We start from the raw sequence: 27362 nt of genomic DNA on the forward strand, positions 1-27362 counted from the left end.
TTCAGCAGGTAAATATTTGGTCATATAGGTCTCTCTGACCACGCTCCTGTGGTCCTAACCATTCATACACAAGTCATCAAAGACAACAACGATTAACAAGGCTGTTAGAGATCGAGAATAATATAAAAAAGCTGGAGAAACAATATTATGTAACAAAATCAGCTGAAACATTAAGTGAGCTTAATATTGAGAGGACATCTTTGTGTAATTTGATAATGCGAAAGGCTGAAAGAGACGTCCTTCTTGCCAGACGACGGCTTTTTGAATCAGCTAATAAGCCTAACCGTTTTTTGGCTCGTCTTGCAAGGAATACTCCATCAAGTTCTTTTATCACAGCTATTGTGGATGTGAATGGTGAGAGGCAAGTAGCAAACCGTCAGATTAATAAGTGCTTTAGAGAATTCTATACAAATTTATATCAGTCTGAGATGGACATAACAAGGCTTAACTCAGGCTTTTTCCTAAACGACTTAGTATTCCCTCAGCTCTCTGAAGATCAGGTTAGCCTGCTGGAGTCACCCACAACATTGATGGAGGTGGATAAAGCTATATCTACACTCCAGTCAGGGAAATGTCCGGGGCAGATGGCCGCCCAGTAGAATTTTTTAAGTTAATGAAAGTGAAGTTAAATAGTTTATTATTAAGGGTTTTTAATAAAGCATTTGAAGAATCGAAACTCCCAGAATCTATGTACCAGGCTAATATAACATTGATAGCTAAAAGAGAGAAAAACCCAGAGTCATGCTCATCTTACAGGCCTATTAGCCTTCTTGGTGTTGATAATAAGATACTTTCAAAGATACTGGCTCTTACGCTAGAAAAAGTAATGTGCTCTATTGTGCATGCTGACCAGACAGGCTTTATTAAGGGGAGGAATTCTTATAATAATACTCGACACCTGTTTAATATTATTCATTTTTTAAATTTTCATCAAATCCCGGGTTTTTTTGTCTCTATGGATGCCGAAAAGGCATTTGATAGAATTGAATGAGAATATCTGTTTGAAATAATGAGAAGATTTGGATTTGGAAAAACTTTCTGGGGTGGATCAAAATTATATACAAATCACCAATAGCATCAGTGTTAACTAACGTCTTGTTATCCTCCCCAATTACATTGAGCAGAGGTACAGCACAAGGTAGCCCATTGTCACCACTATTATTTGCTTTGGCCATTGAGCCTTTGGCCGTGGCCATTAGACAAAATCCAAGTGTTCATGGAGTTAAAATTGGGGATAGACAACATAAAATCCTGCTCTATGCAGACGATATTCTCCTGACACTGACCGACACTGCTAACTCTCTAGCTGATCTTACTAGGTGTATCAAGGACTTTAGTCTTATATCTGGATACAAGGTAAATTTTGATAAATCTGTTATAATGACTCTGTGTAGTGGAGGGAACATTGAACCTTTATATGTTAAACCTTTTCATTGGGCACCATCAGGTTTTGTATATTTGGGAGTTAAAGTTACACCAAATGTTGGTCACTTGTATAGAGAAAATATTAATGGAATGGTTCAAGATCTTTGAGAGATGCTGACAAGATGGAGGTCACTTCCGATATCATTTCTGGGGGAAAGAATCTTCCCTGGATACATGAACATTCTGATCTGCCATGGCTAAATATTGAGGAAGTATTATGTAAACCATCCTCACCTGTTAACTTTCTAGGGAAACGTCTAAATGACTTACCTCACGTAATAAAGCATGACCCACTGATATATAATGCTATGTGGATGTGGGGAAAACTGAGAATACTTTTTCACAGTAGTCATCTGTTTAATATTTTGTCAACGTTTATAAATAATCCAGACCTTCCGCCGCAAAACATAGGGTCGAGCTTTGTGGGATGGCATAAAGTAGGTGTAAAGAGGTTTTATGAACTCTTTAAACATGGTGAGTTTAAATCATTTGAATCCTTGAAGTCCCAGTATTCTATGTCAAATACTGAGTTTTATAAGTATTTGCAATTGAGAAATTATGTCTTAAACAAAATGCTAAATCATTACAAATCTCCACAGCCTCTTTTCAGTTGGAGAAATTTCTTCTGGATAATAGGGAGCATAAACATTTGTATCAAAGTTTTATTCGGGAGATTTATGCCCTAATTGTGAATAAATTGGCATGATTGAGAAAATCTTGGGGGATGTTGCTTAAATGAGAAATAGATATACAGGCATGGGACAAAATCCTGCTCCTTCCATCTAAAATTTCTGTTTGTAACCGATTTACTGCAGTACAACATTTTGCACAATGTGTATATTTCTCCGTATATTTATAGTAAGTATAATATGAAAACTAGGGCTGCCACAAACGATTATTTTGATAGTCAACTAGTCACCGATTATTTTTGCGATTTGTCGACTAATCAGATCATGCATCCATTGGACGTACAACGTACAGCTTATTGCACCAGCATGTATCTGCTCTTATATAACTATCATTAGCTTACAGCTTTAAGTGTTTAAAATATGTGCTAACTAAAAATAAAGACAAGATGATAGTTTATTACATTTAAATGAAATTTGCAGATTGTTTCGGTGAAGTTTAATAAACTCCTTGCTATCTAAAATATAACGGGACACCGGCAGGGGCGGATCTAGAGAAATTTTCTTAGGGTGGCATGAGGGTGGCAAAGAAATCAAATGGGGTGGCAAAATCAAAGCCTCCCCCCCCCTCCCCCCAAACACATATGCAGGTGGTTACATATGGTTAAAATGATTCAAATGCAGTAAGTATACACATTTTTCATATAAATATAGTCTATAACTTAATTATTGTCAGTAGCCCACATAATTACACACTTTAGTTACATAAAACATGTGAGTTTTGATGTTATGTACTGTTTAGCCTGTATAATAAATAAATATGTAGCCCAATAAGTATAAAATCCAGAAAGCTACACAACATGGGGCGGTTCATTTACAAACACAAGTCTAACTTAAGTTTCACAGTTTTTTGTCAGAAAACAATCACATTGTTACAGCTTAAATTACACAAAATGTCAGAAATCTGCACTGTCATGAACAAAAATTTAAACCTAATTTTTCATGATTTGTTGGATTAACCCAATGAGGTCTGAAATACAACCGGCCATTTTTGACTCCTTTTGAGTTTCCGTTTGTATTTCACCCTCAAATTGTTTCATTTTATTTCCCGCCCCCCCTGCCTTCTTTCTCATCATTCTTTTAAGCTCAACTGATTTTAGTTGTTTTTTTCACTGACATACTGCATTAGTATTACTGATCTGAAATCACACAAAGAACTTACAATCCCAGTAGTATTTTTTACTGTAAAAACAAAACCGACAGACATGTTGAGTAAATTTTTATAACTTGAAATGCAAATATAAATTGTACATTTTGTAAACATATACAACTATTTATCTGAAAATGCAGCCAATACACCTGCCGCTTTTTTTTTTTCATTTTGTACAACCATTTAAAAATATTACTAAAACTAAAATGAGAGAACAATCAGGTTTCGCAATAAGATGCCCCACAAATGATGTGTGCCAGTAAAACAAAAGTTTGTCCACCAAAAGACAGATGAGAACAGCACAGGGATAAACCTGCAGGCCTGACAACAGGAGGTGTATCACTCCGCTGGTTTTCTACTTAGTGACAGTGTTTACATTACAAATGTGCCTTTGTGACATTCATTAGTGCCCTCACTGACACACAAAACAAAACGACTGCACAACATAACAGATACACAAGACAACACAATACACTAAGTATACACTCCACACTAAACGTCTAAAAACTCTCTCTCTCTCAGTCGCTCGCTCTGTCTCGCTGCTGTTACCGTCACTCCCAAACCTTTTCCCTCTTCCTAAACAACCAAATCCCACGTGTTGACTTTTGTCTAATTGGTCGACATGGTACATTTTTCCACCGATAGGAAAAAAGCCACCTCTTTCCTTTCTTTACTGTTTTCGCGCTGTCCTTAGAAAACGCTGAAAACAGACACACACACAAAAACGTGACGACAGTATTGACGGTTTATATATATTACCATAACTCTGGATTTACTGGCCTGTAATTAAAATTTAAAAACTTTGAAGTCCGAACTTTCAGTGTGGGCTGAAATAGAGACTCAGCGTGGCTGCAGCTTTTTGCTATATCAGCTTAAAATAGTCATGTGATTTAGAGGTGCAACGTGTCCGTGGACCCCAGAGGCTTAATAACACTCACCTTCCTTCCATTTCCAGAGTTTAACATCCAACCACCTGTGTTAAAAGCGAAATTCCCATGGTGTTGTTCAAAATGTGCTCTGGCACAATCATAAGCATTGCTTGCTACTGAACACAAGAAAAAAGCCGGTCCTGCTATGGGCTGAACCATTTGTTAATGGTGGAGGGGGAGGGGGGGGGGGGGGTGACACTATCCAATATATTCAGTTTTAGCATTTATATTCACTGTTGACTGTAACTACACTCAAACTGTTAATGCTATCTTATTTCCATAAACAACACTGTCATATGCAAAACTGGGGTGGCACTTGGGGTGGCAAGGGATCATTTTAGGGTGGCACTTGCCACACCATGCCACCTTTCTAGATCCGCCCCTGGACACCGGAGTATATTCTCAAGCATCTCACACTTCTGATAACCAGTTGTCTGCTTGACGTTTATTCAGCTGTGTAAAAACTATAACTTTAATCTCAGCCAAACCGATTTACTCAGGAACAAATAAAATACTAAAAAAAAGCCAAACAATAACATTTTTAAGTTATCTAAGTGACTTATGTATGTTTAACCTGAGTAGCGAAAGACGGCGGTGGGTTTGAAAACGATTTGCCGGGAGTCCGGTGTTCTCACGGGCTCTAGTGAGCAATGTTCCCTCTAATTTTTCATGTGTCTGAGCGAACACACAAACTCCCTGAGCGATCCCTTGGACCACTGTGAGCGACATCAGACGTGTGCACTGTGGTCACGCCAGCATCGAATCCATCCAAGTTATATGGTTTATTAAAATAATCAAATTACAGCATTTACATTTATGTTAGACTACTTTTAATTAACTGCTTTAGCCCACTTACAATGAAAATCTTTTTTAAAAAAAATCTTGTTCATGACCTGTGTAGTATGTTAACACTATTGGAAGTAAAAATAACTTGAACTCCAATTTTGAAAACACAACTTTCTTTCTTTTTTTTTTTTCTTTCATAAAGCTCTGACTTGTATTATGAGTCTGTGGTCTGGGAGAGAGTCCTGTAACTCTCTGTCTGCAAAATACAGTATATAATGACCAATGTTGGGCAATTAATTATATAGTTACTTCTTCAAAAAAGTAACTCAGTTTGTTTTTTGCAGCTATTTATTTTTTTTAATACAGCCAAGCGTTTTTAAATAAACATTTCAAACTATTTACAGAACAATCAGCTGTTCTGCATCAAATCTGATGCCACACAAATTATTTGTGCCACTCCAAAAAATAATTTCTGTCCACTATGAGATAAAGGAGAACACCAGCCTGATACCTGCAGGCCTGACAACAGGAGATGTATCACTCCTGTAACACCTGTAACATTCAGCAGTCGCCTCATTGTTCTGACACACACAACAAAACTACTGACTACACTACACACTAACTACACAAGATTTGCGCTAAACGTCTCAAATCTCTCACATCTCAGAACACCGCCGTCACTCCTAAAACTTCCCCCCGTTTCTTAACAACTAGATGCCACATTGCCATATCATTTTTTGATTGGTTGACACGGTACTTTTTTCGACCAATAGGAAAGGGTGGGGGGTTTTTTGGTTTTGTTTTTGCTCACAGGCGGAGAGTGCTTTCGAGCATTTTCCTTATAAAACGCAGTTTTTACCGTTTCTTCCCACAGTAAATATAAACAACGATAGTATTCAGGAAGAAAACCAAACATTGCATATATTTTTATCATAACTCTGGTTTTACGTGGTCTATCAACACAATTTAAAAACTGGTATAAAGTCCACACTTTTTCCGTCAATTGTTCTCTCTGTCCTGTTCACATCTCCAGTGGTTGTACACGTTGTCATTAATGTGGCTTCACTGCACATCAGCCACGCCGCTATGCTAGCTAAAACACCGGTGTCGGCACATAAGGACGCTGTCATAGCCTGTCAACGACGTTGATTAGCTGCGTATATACGAATGTGAATCGCATCATTGGCTGGACTATGGGATAAGGTGGCATCGTTCTAATCCCATACAGGAGCAGCCAGTCACTTACTGACTAACACTGCAAAACAGAATTGTTAAAGTTTTAATTTTAATTTCAATTCAGGTTAGAATTTTTTTGTGCGCAACGCAGATTTTCTGTGCGCAGAGACCGTGGCAGCAGTGCGCAATTGCGCATGTGCGCAGCTTAGAGGGGACATTGCTAGTGAGCCTTGCCCCCGGCTAGCTATCGAGCTAGTGGTTAAGAGACGTCTCCGAAAACGTTGGAGCGCTTTTGAAAATATGTGGTGTCTTGATAAACTGAGCAGATATTTGAGGTTTACACAGCTACATTCTCGCCTGAAAATATGTTAAACGTTTATTTTGTGACCCAGAAAGAATAATAAGAGTAATATTAAAACTAACTAGCTGCCACCATTGTTGAAAACTGAGCTGGGCTCCGCTATGAGTTCTGGGACAGAGCTACTTCTTCTTCGGGGTTTAACGGCAGCTGGCATCCTTGTACATGCAGTGCTGCCATCTTCTGTTTCAGTCCGTTATTACACTCTTAAATCCTACTACTTATTCCTCCGTCTTTTGTGATCTTAGAAAGCTTCAAACGACGCGTCGACTATTAAATCAGTCGTCGACGATTTTGATAGTCGACATAATCGTGACTAGTCGACTAATCGTGGCAGCCCTAATGGAAACATCTCCAAATTGTCTCAAGTGTAAGGTCAGAGTGGGCACTAGATTCCATTGCTTGTGGGAATGTGCTATTATTCAATCATTTTGGAAAGAGGTCTGCGCCAATATTAGTACAGCCATTGGTCATCAGGTGTCAGAAAACCCATTAATGTGTTTATTGGGATATATTCCTGTCTCACTGGTACAACATGAGCATGTAATTCAGTCACTGTTAATGTTGGCCAGGAAAAGCATTATGCTGAGATGGGTGGGGGCTGAGCCTCCCTCCATTTCTCTATGGAAGTTGCTCATCATTGATGTTATGACTCTGATCAGGTTGGGACATTATATTGATGGGAGCTCCCGAATTTTTGTGGACAAATGGAAGAAACCACTGGAAGCACTGGGAGTAACCTGTAAACTGGATCCTAATGGACAACAATTATGGACATAATGTTGTAATACTCTGGTGCTGTGCAGTGTTATTATTTTGGATGTAAACCAGTCTTGTATTTGTTGGGGAAAAAAGTTAAATAAAAGTAAAAAAAAATAATAAATAAACGTTAAAAAAGAAAAAGATTTCGCAGCAGCATGCAGTGTAATAAATACTGACAAAGAAAATGGCGGTGGTTTCAACTTATGTCTAGAAATGTATACTGTCATGCATCCGTCAAAACACTCGACTCCAGGCACACGACGACCGGCTGAAAACACTTCACGCAAGTCGAGATGCCTGAGATTCACAGAATTTACAGAAAATGCTAAATGTTGTGATCTATATCGTTGTTGGAACGATAAGTGTATTATATGGGGATATGAGAGTTTGGTCATACTGCACAGCCCTACCCTCAAATGCCTTAAAACAAAAGTAAAAAGGCTGTTTTATAAATGTAGTACATGAGTAAATGAGTAGAAAGTACAGATAAATGTATGTATGTGTGTGTGTGTGTGTGTGTGTGTGTGTGTGTGTGTGTGTGTGTGTATAATACGTGTGTGTGTGTATAATACGTGTGTGTGTGTGTGTGTGTGTATAATACGTGTGTGTGTGTATAATACGTGTGTGTGTGTGTGTGTGTGTGTGTATAATACGTGTGTGTATATGTGTATGTGTATATATATATATATATATATTTTTTTTTTATGTAGGGAGTAAAAGTAAAAAAATTCCTAAGGTTACAATCAGACTGACATTTTCCTTCACTGAAACAAGCTAACTGTTACATTGGATTTATTATCATTTAATAAATTAGAAAATTATAAAAATATATAATATATAAAACTGTGGACCTTACTACTCTGACTGTGTTAGCATGCTAGCGTTACTATTAGTTTACAGCAGGAGGGATGGGCAGGATTTTAGAGTGTTTGAACAGTCATTATTATTTTTAACACCAGGTTGGATGTAATGTGTACTACTACCAGTAGGTGGGGATAAGAGACCTTTAAGGTGTTTGGTGCCACACTCCACCTTCAAGTTTAAAACTAGTGTTAATGTAGGGAGTTTGTTCCACGACTGCATTTCACTCACTGCCTCTGTTTGTATCTCTGTCACTGCAGGACCAACATGGAGCGAGAAGTCAGCGCTCTCAGGAGGCCGACAAACCTCACAGAAGAAAGAGAGAGAAAACATACACCTGTGACGAGTGTGGGAAGGATTTTACTGGGAAGGCTAATCTAAAACAGCATCAGTTCATCCACACTAGAGAGAGACCGTTCAGCTGTGACTTGTGCGGAAAGTGTTTTTCCTGGAAGAGTTCCCTAAAAAAACACCAACTCATCCACAGTGGATTTAAAGCGTACAGCTGTAATCAGTGTGGCAGAGCTTTTACTCACAGTAGAAACTTGCAGAGTCATCTAGTTACCCACTCTGGAATTAAGGCATGCAGCTGTGACATCTGTGGAAAAACTTTCAGCCAAATAAGGCACCGAAATATACACCTACGCATCCACACCAGACATGATGTGTACTGCTGTGAACAGTGTGGCAAAGAGTTTACAACAAACACGCAGTTACAACACCACATGTTTACCCACACTGAGGAGAGACCTTATAAATGTGACCTGTGCGAGAAGACTTTTAAAGCTCCACATCACCTGAGACAACACCAACTCATCCACACCAGAAAGAGACTCTCCAAGTGCAGTTACTGTGAGGTATGTATTTATATTTTTATCTTGTCATTTTAGCCTGACTGTTTGGAACAACTCTGCTCATTAAACTGTGTTAGCATGTTAGCAATTCTACTGCATGGAAAAGCAGCTCTGAGTGATTGTTCAGATTCTCATTTCAGTTATGATTTTTGTTTACGCAATAAAAGTGCTGAAAATTGATATGATGTTGTTACTTAACCCTTTAAAGCCAGTTGGAGCGGGCACGGTCCATTTTGCCTAACTATTTGTAAATCCCCGTAGCACTACAACCACGTAAGCTAGCGCAATAATTTTTTTTGCATATGAAACTGGAGGAGTTGTACTTACATCTTATGCCATCAGCTTGTCCTAGGTCACAATTTCCTTCCACATATATCTTTGCAAAAACTTCTTAAAAAGCACTTGCAGGAACAAAAACATAATATTCCAGAAACATGCTTTGCCGATCCGATCAGCTGTTTGTAACACTTCCTACGTCCATTAGCGTCCATCAACTATGAAAACACTTAAAATAAATTTCCTGTGGTGGGAAACTAGTTTGTGCAACTTTTTTGTATTTACAGTTTTGAGGGATAAGCCTCTTAAATTTCTCTAACTAGAAATATATTTTAAAAAACAAAAAAGATTTTCATTTTTTTTTGTAGTTTATTGCACTTTTTTGCAATTTATGTAATTACTATACACTAATATTATTATAATTTGGGCTATAATGGTTGTATTGATGTATAGCAACTTGAAATGCTCCCAAAAATGGCACTACAACATGTAAAAATATAATATAAGCTCTCGCGGACTAGGTTATATGGTAGGTCTTAAAGGGTTAATGTTAAAGCAGTTTCCTGGTATATCATGGTATTGTTATTATTTCTGCATAAATGGCCTTTTGTATACAGCGGCTCATTCTTCTGTCAGGAGTACATGGAAGAAAATAACACACGAAAATAAATACAAAACCAAACCATTCAGTAATGGTATTGTAGGATTGTAGCTGTAGTATCAATGCTTATTTATAACTTTAGTGCTTGTAGACAATAGTATTCCTGCTGTGTAACATTAGTAGTTTACCACTGTGTTGGTACCCTGCAAATATGACCAAAGTAGTTCTTTAATGTAAGTCAGATATTACTGTAACATTAAATAAGTATTACTGTAGTATTACGGTGGTAGTATTGTAGTTATTGCAGCCCAGTAAACTGAGCATGTTAACTGAAACAGTAAAATGTAATTGGACGTCTGCAGAGATGCTCTTTATTTCAGGCGACGTTCAGGATAAAAATGTTGAAGGACTGACTTACACTGTGTTTGTGTCTTTGTTTAGAAGCAGAGCGATACAGATGGATCCAGTTCTCAACCCTGTCATCACTGTGGTGGTGGGAAAGAGTTTCGTTGTGACCTTTGTGGAAAAACTTTCAGTCGAAAAGACACCCTAAAATTACATCAACGTAGACACACTGGAGACAAACTGAAATACTGCAAAGAATGTGGGAGAAGCTTCCCCACATCAAGTGACTTAAAACGACATGAACTCATTCACAGTGGGGTTAAAAAGCACCTCTGTGATCAGTGTGGGTCATCCTTCACCACTGCAGGTGAGCTTAAAACACACAAACGAGTCCACACAGGAGAGAAACCATACAAGTGCAGACACTGTGACAAAAGCTTCTCACATTCAAGTAGTCGTAACAGTCATGAATGTACACACATGGATAGAAACTACAGCTGTGACCAGTGTGACAAGAGCTTCAGGAATCTCAGTTCATACTCCGAACACAAACGATCCCACGTTAGTAATAAACTGTTTCACTGTTACCAATGTGACCAAACATTCACTTCATTTTCTGCTCTGTGCAAACATCAGCGTGATCACTCAGGGCTGAAATCACTCCCATCACAGGATCACAGTGAATCTGAAGAGACAGAAAGATCCTCTTCTGGTTTGAGGGTCAAACTTAAAACCCTTGAGATCAGACTCCACAGAGTTCAGATGTAAAAATGTGATGAGGCAGCTGTGAATGAACATGTTCCTCTAGTGTACTGAGAAAAATTAAACAGGTGATGAGTAAGATAACTATGTTAAACTGTGTTATAGACAGGGACGCACCTATCTGCTACACAGGTGTGCATGTGCGACAACAATTACAAATACGTAGTGACACTTATGTTACCAAGCGCCTTTGCATACTTGACCATCTCATTCAACCTGACACGTGTTGCTGCAGCTTCTTTGGTGTTTTGCCACCACCTGAGAAACACCAACCGGAGCCAGAGCCGAAGAAAATACTTTTTTTGAAAAAGTGGCTTTGGGGATGCTTTCCGATGGATCTGTGGACATCACAAAAGTTGAGCAGGAAATCATTTAAATTGTGTCTGTGTCCAGCAACTGAGAGTTTACCTCTGACTCTCTTGGACTGATTGAACTGGGTGCTGACCGCACCGCGTAGGGATGGACTTGTGAGACTTCTTGAGGACACAGGCTTGGATGATTGGACAACAAAGTTAGTCGCTGCGTGCACAACCGAGGCTGCTATCAACGTGGGTATGTTCAATGGCATTGTGCCAAAACTCCCGCAACTTGCTACAGTTGGAGACTCTCTTGTGCACATTCTGTGCACAGCAAACACACTGGAGAATTGCTTAAAATCACTTGATCGCAAGGTTCCTAACTGTGAGACATTTAATCGCTGTGTGGTCAAGCTGCTGCAGTTTTATTTGCAAAAAAAAAGTGGATCAAAAAAAAAAAATGCTACACTGAAGAAGCTGTGTAAAGAAAATGGGATCCCTTTGTAAAACAGGGTAAGTCTCATAATACCAGGTGGTTTTCATGGAGGCATGAAGACCACCTGCCAGCCATTATAATGCAACTGGCTACAAGTGATAACAGTGACTTGTAGCATATCTGAAAAAGAGTGTTTTCAATGCGTACTAAAAACCGTCTCCTGGGACTCACCTGAGTAGCTCACTAAAAAGTTATGTGCACCCCTGGTTAGAGTCTGACAGCTGCTGGTAAGAATGACCTGCAGTAACGCTCCTTCCTACACTGTGGGTGTAAAAGTCTACTGCTGAACGAGCTGCTCAGTGCTTGTACCATCTCATGCAGAGGTGGGAGGTGTTGTTCATGATGGATGTGAGCTTAGACCAGCGGTCCGCCATTTGTTTCGTACTAGGTTGCGAGAGTTGAGGCTCGGGCATGAAATTTATGGTTTTCGGGGGTTTTATCATTAACTTGGTTCCCCTGGGACTTCTCCCGTGTGTTATGAATAAATTTTAAATATTTACATGTTACCATAGCGACCAGAGGGCATTAAGGCGCAGAGAGGAGAAAGTTACTCTCAATGTTGTTGGCGCATTTCAGGAGGAGGCTGCTAATAAAGTTACACAATTACATAGTGAATTCAGGTTTATTATTATATTTACAAAATACCACAGTTTTTGTCTTGGTCATATCATTTTATTCTGTTGTATTTATCCGCGACACCTTAAATGCCGATCCGGGAAAATATTTTTTGACATTAAACTGGTCCGTGGCGCAAAAAAGGTTGGGGACCGCTGGCTTAATACATGATAGACACCAAATACACAACAAACTCAAAACACTGGGTCAAATGACCCAGAACCATGACAATGACATCTATATAGTCTATATCTATACATAGTGTTGTAATGCTATGAAGGAACTGCAGAGTTTGGAGGAGTTAAGCGTGCCAGCTAACATTAAAATTCTGATTCAAAAGTTTCCATTTAAACTGAGAGAAAAATGAAACAGGATCTTCAAGAGGACTGGCCAAAGAGCATGTTTTGGATTACAAATGGAGTTTCAGCTGTGCAAAGGGTCATAGCAAAATGTTTATTCTGTAAACTGTGTGGAGGAAAACCCAGCCAACAGTACAGCGTAGTATTGTAAAACGGTATGTAGTAGTGTTCACTTGCATGACAAGCAGAGCCGTGCACCTTGAAGGGATTACTTTTTAGATACTGACTCATGTTTAATGCAACATCACAAAGTTATTGCTTGTCATGAAGTGAAAACCAGCTCTCCCTCCAGGACTATTTGACAAAAAAAGACTTTTTACTCCTAGAAACAAATCCAGTACATTTCAGACCTCTCTGGAAACAGTGGATTTGAGAATATTTACCATTGCTACAAGAATGACAGAAATTGATAAAAAGGAAAAGTTGTTTTGTGCCTAGAGATGTTGTCATGGTTAGATCCCAATGTAAAAACCTCGAGGGTCTTGGGTATTCTGTAAAATTATAACAACCTTTGCAGATAAGAAAGGTCTGGTACGTGTAGTTCATCTTCACACAAAAACAAACGTGATTGAAAAACTTGTAACAAAATTACTTTTGTTATGTGAAGCTACAAACTGATGAACTAGATTACTGGTAGAATGATGTATGAATGAAACATGGTTTGCCCTCTTATGCATATTGTATTAATGTATCATGACTTATTATGGCTCCTTTAAGTTAAAAACCACTCCTGCATGTTTTAGTAATAAAATCTTTCATCAGCTTCATAAATTGTAACACTGCTCATTTTAAGTGTTTTTCATTTAGTGCAACAGCTGGATTTTAAACTCATAATCAACATAAGCAGCTGTTTGTTTTCATTAGTGTGTTTTCACTATGTTGACAAAACACAACATAAAATACTTAATATAACCATGAGATGTGATTTGAGAAGTATTTTGTATATTGTGCAGGAAAAGCTGCACTGTACCGTAAAAGCTGAGCATCAAAGTCAGTGTCCAGCCAGAGACGTCTACCTCAGATAAAAGTGACATATTAGATATCAAATAACTGAAATGGCTGAAACTTTAATCCCAATGTAAAACAGAAGAAAGTTCCTCCCTCCCTTTAACTGTGTTTTGTTCTGTACTTTGTCATAAATCTAGAGTGAGAACAAGAGTCTGAGACATGAAAACACCCATTCAAAGGCATTGTGTAGTGCAGATTAGTCTGTGTTAGTCTGATGACTTCAAAACACAAATCTAAAGCAGGTTTTCCATCTATGAAAGTTCCTGTTCTGATGAGTCGAGAGACAAAATAATTCCAGCTTCTTTGGTTCTGTTGTTTAAGACTTTTCAAGTTTCTATCAGTGCAGTTTGAGAATATTGAAAAAAAAAATTCGGTGACTGGAAAGAACCAGCGAGGAAAATCTGAGAATATCAGGAACAACGTGAGCGTTCAAAGCTGTCATAGAAAATGTTTTTAGTTTAAGGTCAAAAATATATATGAAAAAAATCTAAAGTAAACCATACTCATTAAACTGAACATATTATTACTGCTTTGAGAATTACATGGAAAAAATAATAACAGATGAAATACTAATTCAAGATTAATGTAAAAATGTCAATATGAAGTTGATATTTCATGTAAAACTACATAGTACAGAATTAGTAAAAGTGCACGTTAAAATGAGATTTTGTTCATGTTTATCTTATTTTGTTCACACATACTCGACTCGATTTTTGTAATTCCTTTATGATCACGTTGTTCTAAAAAGTTCCCTAAAAAGCTTCCAGTTAATCCAAAATGCTGGAGTGAGAGTCCTGACAGCAGACAAATCATCTTTCTACCTTGTTAGCTTCTCTTCACTGGCTCCATGTTAAATCTAGAATTGAATATAAAGTCCTGAATAATCATTTCTTAAAGACCTTATACTGTAGTACCGTATGATCCCAACAGAGCGCGTCGCTCTCAGACTGCAGTCGTACTTTTGGTTATTAGTTTTGAAAACTAGAATGAGAGCAGAGCTTTCAGATATCAGGCCTCTCTCCTGTCGAACCAGCTTCCAGTTTGGATTTGGGAAACAGACTCTTCTCTCTGCTTTTCCTTCCCACCATCACAAAGTGTTCGCTCATAGGGGGCCGTCTGCTTGTTGAGGTTTTTATCTAATACGGCAGCGGTGCAAACTCAAATAGCTGATAATGAAGAGAGAAGAAATACTGATGCAGGCAATACCAACAAGATGGATCGGCTCATGTGGCGTCAGATGGATTTTTTTTTTTCCTCAGAGGAAAACTGGCCTCAGTGATTCCTTGAAAGTCAGTGTTTGTGTTAAAAGACTCTTAAAAACAGTCACATACTGTGTATTTATTATGAAGCACAACTTTCTATGTCATCCTTAAATCAGTTTGCTGATGGGGAGTAATTCACATGATCAGAAAGGAATAATTTATTCAGTTATCAAAGTAAAGCACAGCAAGTCTACAAGATGATCGAGGAAAACCAGAAACTAGACTCATTGTACAGAGCAGGTACTTCCTTAACAACAGTGCCTCCTAGAGTAATATATGCATTACTGAAGACAGTAATGCATATATCATGTTATGTTTGATTTTTCGTTTTTGCTCATACATAACAGTTAAATATTTAGGATGTTGTGGGGATAAAACCAAACACTTCAGTCAACCCACACTTGGACCCTAAAATGTGTGAAGATCTAAATATTTATCAAATTCAGATTTATAATATGTGATGTATAACTGTGTGTTATAGGGGAAAAACCAAAACAAGTGTGGGTATGGAGAGAAACAACAGAGTAACAGAGACTAATGAAATATTACACAGACATAAATACTTTTAAAAAGCTGAAAATGACCTTTACCTTACAATAACACACCTTGGAAACTCCTATTGTGATTAAGTGCTATATATAAAAGGAAATACATAAATACATTAATAAAAAATCATCTAAAATCAACTAATCAAACTCAGCCAGCACAATAAAATGCACTGAAATTGATCAAAAACTGAATTGATAAATTCCTACTTAGAGACTTGTTTCAGTTCAGTGATGGTGGATTATAACCTCCATTCAAATCATTCAAAAAAGAGAAGAAGAAACTGTAGAACATGTTATATTACACTGTGAGAAGGTAACTGATCCAAAACCTCAGTAACATAAAAATGAAACTGGATCTTATTGATTTACTGCAAAAGGACTCAAGAAGTGAAAGTTATCAGGCCTTATTCCAGTTTTTAAAAGAGAATAAATTGTTTGGGAGGATTTGAGGATCGATGTTCCAGTTCACACTCCACACCAGTTGGTGGCGGTAATGCATCATTTTGTTGTTTGACAACCACAAAATGAAGAAGACGCAGGCGGAACAAAGTGAGGACGTGTTTGCACAGAGAGCTGCTTTTTCATTCAGAGAATAAAGTAGTACCAACGTTTGGATCGATATCTGCATCGATCTGCCCACCCTTGTCTCCTGGATCGTAGCTGAGATCAGCGTGAACCACGTGGGTCTCTGCTCCCTGATCTGTTTCCTGTGTTTGGAAAGAGTTCCAGCTTCATCACGGAGTTTCTCTCGGTTTGTGGGCTCATCTAAAGGTAAGCACCGAGCTAACTTTACTGTGAGTTCAGTTCATGTTGAGTTTAGCTCCTGAATGAGGTCTTCTGCTGCTCTCCTCGGTGTCTGTTCACAGTTTATTGTGAACACGTTGAGAGAAGAGTGAGAGAGTGTTTGGAGAAAAACACCAACTAATCATTAGCTCAGCATGCTGGGAGAAGTTGGAGCAGAAAAGTCTTTTCATTGTCCCTGCAGCTGTTTTTCTGCCTGCACCAAACCTCTACAGCCTCATTTCTATTTGAAGTGATAACAGGAAATGGATGAGAGCGATCTGCTGCAGTATCAGGGTCACAATAAACTTTATTGTCCAGCTGCTGTGGATGAACACATGAGAGGAAGTGAACTCCTACAAAGTCTCATTTTAATGAGTCTGGCTGCTGTAAAGTGATGCACAGGAAGATGTTAACAAAAACTAATGAAACAGAGATGAAAGTAAACAGTGTTCATATTTGAAAGCACAGAGAATAAAAATATATTGTGCTGGTTAATGTGCAGGAGAGTGTGAAGAATGTAATAATGTCTTCCTGTGTCAAACACAGCTGCAGTCAAAGCAGGAAGGAAGCACTGAAACCACTGATCAATGCTCATTAATTAAAGACCGCTGATCAATGTCCATGAGTACCATTCAGAGAGAGGTGGGGAGTTCAGTGGTGCTCGTTTCAGTCATTATGCAAATGCACTGTTGAAGATTGGGGAAACCTGCAGTCAGCTGAGACTGAAGAAGTCACTTGGATGAGTGACGAAACGTTTCTCCTACTGCAAAAGCTACGTCCAGGTGAACAGAATCAAACTTTTAGGAATGGTGGAGGTGGTGGGACTGGGAGGTTGAAGGTGTGGAAAGTGTGGGGTGGGGGAGTAACAGGTCTGTCCCTGTTTGTGGAAACCACAGGAGGAGCTGTTCAGGCTGTTGGCTGGGTGTGAATTGTTGATGGAGTCTTTAAACTTGTAGTTGCTGTTTTCCAGACTGAAGCAGAGTCGTTAGCTGAAAACTGGTTTTAGAGGTTCATTCAGGACACCTTCTCAGGCTCTTACAGCCTTACCTGTATCATAACAAAGTGTATAAACCCCAATCCACCTTTAACATGGTCCTTCTGCCAAACCTTCAAATATGACTTTCTGGCCCTGTCATAGTAAAGGGCTGCTTAGAATATTAGAGCCAATGTCACAAAGTTCCTCCTGAAGTATAAGTGAGTGAGAGAGTTACCTCACTTTGCAGCACAACACGTCTCACAAGATTTCTACAAGCAATCAGAGTGAAATTTGTACTTTGTGTTGTCAGATGAACATATGAGACACTTTGACTCTTCAGTGCAGTGTGGAGCCTAACAAAGATCTGTTTTGTGTCCCAGCTGATCAGCAGGAGGAGAAGAGTCTGACGGAGCAGCAGAGGAACATTTTCAGCCATCTGGACTCAGCTGAGTCACTACAGAGGAAACAATGAGCTCAACACAGAAGGTGAGGAAAATATCACAGTTTCACCAAATAATCAGTCACGTCTAAAACTCTCATACTCCCAACCTGTTATATGACTGTGTTGTATATTATTATATACTATGTATTTTCAAATTATGTTTACAAACATTAAGAAGTCACAAGCAATTATTATTCTTAGTTGTAGTAGTATTAATCAAATTTTCAATTCAATTCAGTGTTATTTATGCAGCGCCAAATCACAATATCAGTCGCCTCAAGGCGCTTTATATTGCAAGGTAGACCCTACAATAACACATACAGAGAAAAACTCAACAATCAAATGACCCCCTATGAGCAGCACTTTGGTGACAGTGGGAAGGAAAAACTCCCTTTTAACAGGAAGGAACAGATGATTTTCACCAGAGCAAAATCACAAAGTGAAGCTGTTGTGAAAGCAAGTTTTATTGTAGCAGAGGAGCCAAATCAGCCCGGTACCACTCTGAAGAGCTGCATGATGAAGGTGTGCGACGTCTTGTGTCCAGACAAAACACAGATTTTGGCAAATGTGAGCCTGAGGAGAAATACGATTGCTGATCGGGTTTGTGAGATGGCCACTGAACACAGTTGTGTGAAAGAAGCAAAAATTTTATTGCATACTCTCTTACTGTGGATGAAAGTCTAGACATGATGGACATTGCACAGCTGGCCATCTTCAAACGTGGAGTGTAAATATTGGAAATTAAATCGATGCACGGGACAACGACAGGAAAAGACATTTTTTAAAACATATTTCAAAGTGTAACCGACATAAAACTGCCCTGGGACAACAGATGGAGCGCTGGTGTTGTGCAGGATGTAGGATCTAGTAAAGATGCCGGAGGAGAACTGTACCGGTGAGTTAACAGCATATCACTGCATCATACACCAGGAAAGGCTGTGTGGTAAAGTCATAAAAATGGAGCGTGTAATGATCACCGTAACGCAGACCGTACAGTTTATCTGAGCTAAAGGTTTAAATCACCGTCAATTTCAGTCTTTTATGTGGGAAATAGATTCAGAGTTTGCCGACATTTCTTATCATACAGAGGTCCGTTGGCTGAGTTGGGGAAAAGTTCTCAATAGAGTTTTTGAGCTCAGCAAGGAAGTCTGTCAGTTCATGGACATGGCATGTATGATGCGGTGAAGGCATTTCAAGTGAAGCTGTCACAAATGCACCAGTGCAACTTGCCTCACTTTCCCTGTTGCCAAGTAATGTTGAACCAAGTCAGCGCACTTTGCTGAACTGCACCTGTGCAGATTCAGATGGAGCTGCAGTGTAATGATACACTCAAGGGAAAGTACGACACTGAATGGCCCGCACAGTTTATTAGTTCCATTCCTGAAGCAATGCTCCAGCTCCGTCTACATGCAGATCGAACCTTGTGTATGCTTTCATTCATTTTTTCTGGGGGTTTTGGCAGCATGTTCATATTTCTAACTTGCATAATTTTGACAGGATATATTTTTATGAAGAGCAAAATATTTAAAGTTAAAGTTTATTTTTTTAAGTTTATTTATTCTGGAATAATATTCTTGTATGTTTTTATTCATATTTATTTTTAAAGAACATTGTTTTAGTGTGTTCAAAATAGGGCTGCCACAAACGATTATTTTGATAGTCGACTAGTCACCGATTATTTTTGTGATTAGTCGACTAATCAGATCATGCATCCATTGGACGTAAAACGTACAGCTTATTGCACCAGCAGCATCTGCTCTTATATAACGATCATTAGCTTACAGCTTTAAGTGTTTAGGGTATGTGCTAACTAAAAATAAAGACAAGATGATAGTTTATTAAATTTTAATGAAATTTGCAGATTGTTTCGGTGAAGTTTAATAAACTCCTTGCTATCTAAAATATAACAGGACACCGGAGTATATTCTCGAGCATCTCACACTTCTGATAATCAGTTGCCTGCTTGACGTTTATTCAGCTGTGTAAAAACTATAACTTTAATCTCAGCCAAACCGATTTACTCAGGAACAAATAAAATACTAAAAAAAAAAGCCAAACAGTAACATTTTAAGTTATCTAAGTGACTTATATATCATGTTTAACCTGAGTAGCGAAAGGTGGGTTTGAAAACGATTTGCCGGGAGTCCGGTGTTCTCACGGGCTCTAGTGAGCCTTGCCCCCGGCTAGCTATCGAGCTAGTGGGTAACAGACGTCTCCGAAAACGTCGGAGCGCTTTTGAAAATATGTGATAAACTGAGCAGATATTTGAGGTTTACACAGTTACATTCTCGCCTGAAAATATGTTAAACGTTTATTTTGTGACCCAGAAAGAATAAGAAAGTAATATTAAAAGTAACTAGCTGCCGCCATTGTTGGAAACTGAGCTGGGCTGCGCTATGAATTCTGGGACAGAGCTACTTCTTCTTCTTCGGGGTTTAACGGCAGCTGGCATCCTTGTACATGCAGTGCTGCCATTTTCTGTTTCAGTCCGTTATTACACTCTTAAATCCTACTACTTATTCCTGCGTCTTTTGTGATCTTACAAAGCTTCAAACGACGCGTCGACTATTAAATCAGTCGTCGACGATTTTGATAGTCGACGTAATCGTGACTAGTCGACTAATCGTGGCAGCCCTAGTTCAAAAAATGTTTATCTTGTTTGGCCCGCGGCCTAAAGTGTGCCTTGAGTTTTGGCCCCCTGTGCAATTGAGTTTGACACCCCTGTTGTAGAGGGTGACTTTGCCTCTAAACAGGAACATGAGCAGGGAAGAGGTTAAAGTGGGATTGAGCAGGTGGGACCCCTAAAATCAGCTGTAGTGGCTCAGCGTGGGGAAAAGAATCACAGCTCACAATAATTTCTATTGAGAGCTCCAGTAGATTTTCTTAAAGTACAGGCTGTGATCAGCTGACCTGCTGCTCTCTGTGGATGTACACAACTGAATTCAACCAGATGTCAGCAGATGTTTCATGAGCTGTCCTGGCTGATTTCCATCCTCTACACTGACAGTACACTGTCTTTATATTAGACACTATACTGTTGGTATGAAGGTGGAACTCAGTGAATGAATGTCAGCATCATGAGCTTCAGTTTAAATGAATCTCTGCTACACTTGATGTAATCTAACTCTGACATGAGCACCACAGTCACTCAGCACCAGTCACACACTGTTCTTTACTTTAAATCCATCACAGTTCAGCAAACTGACCTGTTTATCCTGCACTAACCTGCAGAGGAACTTCATGCAGTCTTTAAATAACACAGTTAGTCTGCCTCTGATTGTTTTGCAGCATGTTTCACAACCTGAAAAAACACAATGTCCATGTACAGACCCAATGTCTGATTTCAACACATGAGGACTTACAGTGGCTTGCAAATGTTTTTGGCTCCCTTTAACTTTTTTTTCACATTTTGTCACATTACAGCCACAAACATGAATCAATTTCATTGGAATACCACGTGAAAGACCAATACATAGTGGTGTACACGTTAGAAGTGGAACGCAATCATACATGATTTCAAACATTTTTTACAAATAAATCATCTGTTTTTTTAAATTATGCAGTTAGAAATACAGATGTTTTTTTTTTCTTTTTTTAGGTAGTTAGTATGTTTTATAAAAAAAAATCCCTCGGGTTGCAATCAGACTGCAATCATTTTCCTTCACTAAACCAAGCTAGTAACTGTTACATTGGATTTATTATTATTAAAAAAATGAGAAAATTATAGAAATATCTAATAGGAAACAACAACAGGAAATATAAAAATAAGTTTAGAGCTGGTAAACATTCATTACTTTTCTGAGTGTGTTAGCATGCTAGTATTAATATTTGTGTACAGCAGGAAGGATGGGCATGATTTTAGAGTGTTTGAACAGTCATGAATTATTTTTAACACCAGGTTGGATGTAATGTGTTAGAACTGCCAGTAGGTGGGGATAAGAGACCTTAAAGGTGTTTGGTGCCACACTCCACCTTCAGGTTTAAAACTAGTGTTAATGGAGGGAGTTTGAAGGTTCAGTTTGTACTAGAGATGGCACGATACCACTTTTTATGTCCGATACCGATATGAATCCGATATAGTGTGTTTTTTAATCAATAAAACAGTTTTTTTAAATAGCTTGCTGCTTTTTGTATAAGTTCATAGTCAAGTTAAAAAAAAAAACAGTAAAGCTATTCTGTTATACCTGTATACAAAAAATACACTGCACCCAAATATTAATATTAAATAAATTCTAACAACAGCTTATCAAGGTTAAACGTGCTGCTGTTGTTCAGCCGCTGGTTTCCTCTTTCTGGCGCGAAGTGGGCGATAACCAAACAAGAGAGACAGCGAGACCTGGAGGGGCGTGATTGGGAGGAACGGCCTCCTTGATCTGAAGCCGAGCGGTGTTTTGTTATTGGACTTCTGTGCAAATCACAGTTCGAACAGAGCTTCAACAGCATTCCGAAGGAGACTGGGGACATTGAGTCCGAATGGACCATGTTCAGCGTCTCTATTGCCGAAGCTGCTGCATTGAGCTGCGGCCGCAAGGTCGTTGGTGCCTGCCGTGGCGGTAATCCCCGAACCAAATGGTGGACACCAGAGGTGAAGGGAGCCACCAGGCTGAAGAAGGAGTCCTATCGGGCTCGGTTAGCCTGTGGGACTCCGGAGGCAGCCGACAGGTATCGACAGGCCAAGCGGAATGCGGCTCGGGCAGTGGCTAAAGCAACAACTCGGGTGTGGGAGGAGTTCAGAGAGGCCATGGAAAAAGACTTTCGGACTGCCTCGAAGAGATTCTGGCAAACCGTCAGGCGTCTCAGGAAGGGAAAGCGGTGCTCTACCTGCACTGTGTATAGTGCTGCAGAGCGCTGCTGAAGTCGACTGAGAAAATTGTCAGGCGGTGGAAGGAATACTTTGAGGACCTCCTTAATGCCACTGACACATCTTCCGAGGAGGAAGCAGAGTCTGGGGATGAGGGGAAAGACCCGCCAATTTCCGGGGGCGAGGTCACTGAGGCAGTTAAACAACTCTTTGGTGGCAGAGCCCCTGGTGTTGATGAGGTCCACCCCGAGTTCCTGAAGGCTCTGGACGTTGTAGGGCTGTCCTGGTTGACACGCCTCTACAATGTTGTGTGGAGATCAGGGGCAGTACCCCTGGACTGGCAGACCGGGGTGGTGGTCCCCATCTTTAAGAAGGGAGACCGGAGGGTGTGTTCTAACTACAGGGGGATCACACTCCTCAGCCTCCCGGGGAAAGTCGATGCCAGGGTGCTGGAATGGAGAGTTCGTCCACTAGTCGAACCTCGGATACAGGAGGAACAATGCGGTTTTCGTCCTGGTCGCGGAACACTGGACCAGCTCTTTATCCTCTCAAGTAGGGCTGCTCAATCGAATTTTAATCGAAATTACGATCATTAAAAATGACTGAGCCGATTATTAGCACCTCCCTCGTGCTTTACTCTCGCGCTGCTCTGTGTGGCAAATCGAGCGCACCTCTCTGCGTTTCGAATACGCGTCACAACAATTAAGAGGAGCTAACAGAGGGAAGCTCGGAAAGCTAAGCAGAAGTTATTTGGAGAGGAGAGTTTCTGCTGTTGGTTGAAAAAAAGAGGTAAAAAAAAAACCCTTCAGTGTTGTGGAAACATTATGGGTTCGCGGAGTCAGACGTGGATCAAGTAGACATAGTGTGTAAACTTTGCTACGGTGTTGTAGCTGCACCACAGAGCAACACTGCAAAGTTCACTAAACAGATGTTTACATTTTCATTTATTTTTTATATTGCAAACATTTGCACTGTTATCAGTATTTGCACACTATTTTATATTATTTTTTGACAATCTTTAAAGCCATTATTCAATACATTGTTATTGTTAAATAAATATCGTCAAATAATCAAGATCTCAATTTCAGTGAAAATAATCGTGATTATCATTTTTGCCATAATCGAGCAGCCCTACTCTCAAGGATACTTGAGGGTGCATGGGAGTTTCCCCAATCAGTCTACATGTGTTTTGTGGACTTGGAGAAGGCATTTGACCGTGTCCCTGAGTTTGTCCTGTGGGAGGTGTTGCGGAAGTATGGGGTGTCTGGCCCATTGTTTTGGGCCATTTGGAGTGCTTTCACTTCGGTGGCCTCAGAATCTCATCTCTGCTTTTTGCAGATGATGTGGTTCTGTTGGCTTCATCAGGTGAAGGCCTCCAGCTTGCACTGGAACGGTTCGCAGCCGAGTGTGAAGCAGCGGGAATGAGGATTAGCACCTCCAAATCTGAGGCCATGGTTCTCAGCCGGAAAAGGGTGGAGTGCCCACTCCAGGTCGGGGATGAGTTCCTGCCCCAAGCGGAGGAGTTCAAGTATCTCGGGGTCTTGTTCGCGAGTGATGGGAGAAGGGAGCCAGAGATCAACAGACGGCTGCAGTGATGCGGACGCTGCACCGGTCCGTCGTGGTGAAGAGGGAGTTGAGTGTAAAAGCGAAGCTCTCAATTTACCGGTCGTTGTGGTAGCTGTCGGTAGTGACCGAAAGAAAAAGATCGTGGATACAATCGGCAGAAATGAGCTTCCTCCGAAGGGTGGCTGGCCTCTCCCTTAGAGGTAGGGTGAGAAGTTCGGCCATCCGGGAGGGGCTCAGAATAGAGCCGCTGCTCCTCCACGTCGAAAGGAGCCAGCTGAGGTGGTTTGGGCAACTGACAAGGATGCCTCCTGGGCGCCTCCTGGGTGAGGTGTTCCGGGCATGTCCCACCGGGAGGATGCCCCGGGGCAGACCCAGGACATGCTGGAGAGATTATATCACTCGGCTGGCCTGGGAACGCCTTGGTGTTCCCCCGGATAAGCTGGAGGAGGTGGCTGGGGAGAGGGAGGTCTGGGCTTCTCTACTTAGGCTGCTGCCCCTGCGACAAAGCGGATGAAGATGGATGGATGAATGGATGGAGAGACGGACTCGCACAGAAAAGCCGATCAGCTGATCATTAATCAGTTTCATGATTGAAGTAGCAGCAGGAGAGGGAGGGGGAGAGAAGAGGCAGTCGCTTCATACACACTTGCTTTACTTCTCTCTGGAATCACTTTGAAATGCCGGTTTGGTAGCGAGGTTACAAATACACACAGGCGCTCTATCACGTGAGGCATACTGCTGCGATGTGCTAAGGTTATGAGCCGAGTTACGCCGTGTCGCAAGTTTTGTGAGGTGCTTTTTTGGTATTTAATGGATCGGATTACATTTTTTATTTCTCTCTGATATCCGATCCAGTAATTTAGGTCAGTATCAGACCGATATGTAATATCAGATCGGTCCATCTCTAGTTTGTACAATGACTGCATTTCACTCACTGCCTCTGTTTTATCTCTGCAGGACCAACATGGAGCGAGAAGTCAGCGCTCTCAGGAGGCCGACAAACCTCACAGAAGAAAGGGAGAGAAAACATACACCTGTGACGAGTGTGGGAAGGATTTTAGGCACAATGGAAGCTTAAAAAGACACCAGCTCATTCACAGTGGAGTTAAAGCGCATACTTGTGATAAGTGTGGGAAGAATTTTGCTTTGAAGGATAAACTAAAACAGCATCAGGTCATCCACACTGGAGTTAAAGCGTACAGCTGTGACTTGTGTGGAAAGTCTTTTTCCTGGGAGAATGGCCTAAAAAAACACCAGGTCATCCACAGTGGAGTTAAAGCATACAGTTGTGATCAGTGTGGCAGAGCTTTTACTCAGAGTAGCAGCTTACAGAGGCATCTGGTTACCCACTCTGGAATTAAGGCATACAGCTGTGACATTTGTGGAAAAACCTTCAGCCACGTAGGGAGCAGAAATTTACACCTACGCATTCACACCAGACATGATGTGTACTGCTGTGATCAGTGTGGCAAACACTTTGCTAAACACACAGACTTACAACGCCACATGTTTACCCACACTGAGGAGAGACCTTATAAATGTGACCTGTGTGAGAAGACTTTTAAATCTCCACATCACCTGAGACTACACCAACACATCCACACCAGAAAGAGACTCTACAGGTGCAGTTACTGTGAGGTATGTATTTATATTTTTATCTTGTCATTTTAGCCTGACTGTTTGGAACAACTCTGCTCATTAAACTGTGTTAGCATGTTAGCAATTCTACTGCATGGAAAAGCAGAACTGAGTGATTATTCAGATTTTCATTTCAGTTATAATTTTAGTATTACTGTAGTATTGTGGTGGTAGTATTGTAGTTATTGCAGCTCAGTAAACTGAGTGTGTTAACTGAAAAAGTAAAATGTTATTGGACGTCTGCAGAGATGCTCTTTATTTCAGGCGACGTTCAGGATAAAAATGTTGAAGGGCTGACTTACACTGTCTTTGTGTCTTTGTTTAGAAGCAGAGCGACACAGATGGATCCAGTTCTCAACCCTGTCATCACTGTGGGAAAGAGTTTTGTTGTGACCTTTGTGGAAAAACTTTCAGTCGACGATACGCCCTAAAAAGACATCAACGTAGACACACTGGAGACAAACTGAAATACTGCAAAGAATGTGGGAGAAGCTTCCCTACATCACATCACTTAAAAGAACATGAACTCATTCACAGTGGGGTTAAAAATCACCTCTGTGATCAGTGTGGGTCATCCTTCATTACTGCAGGTCAGCTTAATAAACATAAACGAGTCCACACAAGAGAGAAACCATACAAGTGCAGACACTGTGACAAAAGTTTTACACATTCAGGTAATCGTAACAATCATGAACGTACACACATGGAAGGAAACTACAGCTGTGACCAGTGTGACAAGAGCTTCAGGAATTTCAGATTATACTCCGAACACAAGCGATCCCACATTACTAATAAACTGTTTCACTGTTACCAATGTGCCAAAACATTCAATTCATTATCTGCTCTGTGCAAACATCAGCGTGATCACTCAGGGCTGAAATCACTCCCATCACTGGATCACAGTGAATCTGAAGAGACAGAAAGATCCTCTTCTGGTTTGAGGGTCAGACTTAAAACCCCTGAGATCAGGCTCCACAGAGTTCAGATGTAAAAATCTGATGAGACAGCTGTGAACAAAAATGTTCCTCGAGTAACATTTTAACCCTCAGGGGTCAACGGCATGTCAAAATCACATGACCAATTTAAAAGCAAGAAGATGCAGTAGCTCAATCTCCATTTCAACTTGAGTCGAAGGTGTGGACTTCAAACTATATACCAGTTTTCAGTGTTGGCTAAGTTACTTTAAATTAGTAACTTAGTTTTGATAGAAGTAACTAGTAATGTAACTCAGTTACTTCAAGTTACTCGTTACTTTCAACGTAACTATTTACTAGGGAAAGTAACTTTGGTTTTACTCAGAATTCTCTTGTTAATGTGTTGCTTCCATAACTGGACACCCAGCAAGATTGCAAGTCTTCTTGCTTGCTTACTTGCCACAAGTGCACTTTGCCACCTACCAATAGAAAATAAAAAATAATGTGCATATTTCCCCGAGAGAAATCCCACATATTTTAAATGAGAATAAGAAAGAAAAGGAGCGGGAGGGGGAGAGAATGAGAGAAGAAGAGGCAGCTGTGCAGCAAAGACACAGATGCTAAAGTACAGGACCAATCGCATTCATTTTCACCTCAATACGAAACGTGTAATATTTTCTTCGAATA

General features: G+C 40.1%; 2 protein-coding genes across 4 annotated transcripts in view; both read left to right on the plus strand.

Annotated features, from left to right (window-relative positions):
* Positions 1-13467, plus strand: part of LOC134634757 (zinc finger protein 184-like) — a 19274-nt gene extending 5807 nt beyond the window's left edge. For 2 of the 3 annotated variants that reach the window (XM_063484110.1, XM_063484111.1), the window contains 2 exons: positions 8394-8990; positions 10306-13467. In XM_063484110.1, coding sequence (XP_063340180.1) covers positions 8394-8990; positions 10306-10977 — 1269 coding nt within the window. In that variant the 3' untranslated portion in view covers positions 10978-13467. The remainder of the gene's footprint in view (positions 1-8393; positions 8991-10305) is intronic. The other variant, XM_063484112.1, reaches the window with a different exon arrangement.
* A 2628-nt stretch (positions 13468-16095) lies between these two features.
* Positions 16096-26927, plus strand: LOC134634755 (zinc finger protein 135-like). Its single transcript, XM_063484108.1, has 4 exons — positions 16096-16326; positions 17695-17800; positions 25081-25761; positions 26087-26927. The coding sequence occupies exons 2-4, from the start codon at positions 17783-17785 to the stop codon at positions 26750-26752; spliced, it is 1365 nt and encodes a 454-aa protein (XP_063340178.1). The 5' UTR covers positions 16096-16326; positions 17695-17782; the 3' UTR covers positions 26753-26927.
* The last annotated feature ends 435 nt before the right edge of the window (positions 26928-27362 follow it).

Source organism: Pelmatolapia mariae, linkage group LG9 (assembly GCF_036321145.2).
Source record: "Pelmatolapia mariae isolate MD_Pm_ZW linkage group LG9, Pm_UMD_F_2, whole genome shotgun sequence".
Taxonomy (NCBI): Eukaryota; Metazoa; Chordata; class Actinopteri; order Cichliformes; family Cichlidae; genus Pelmatolapia; species Pelmatolapia mariae.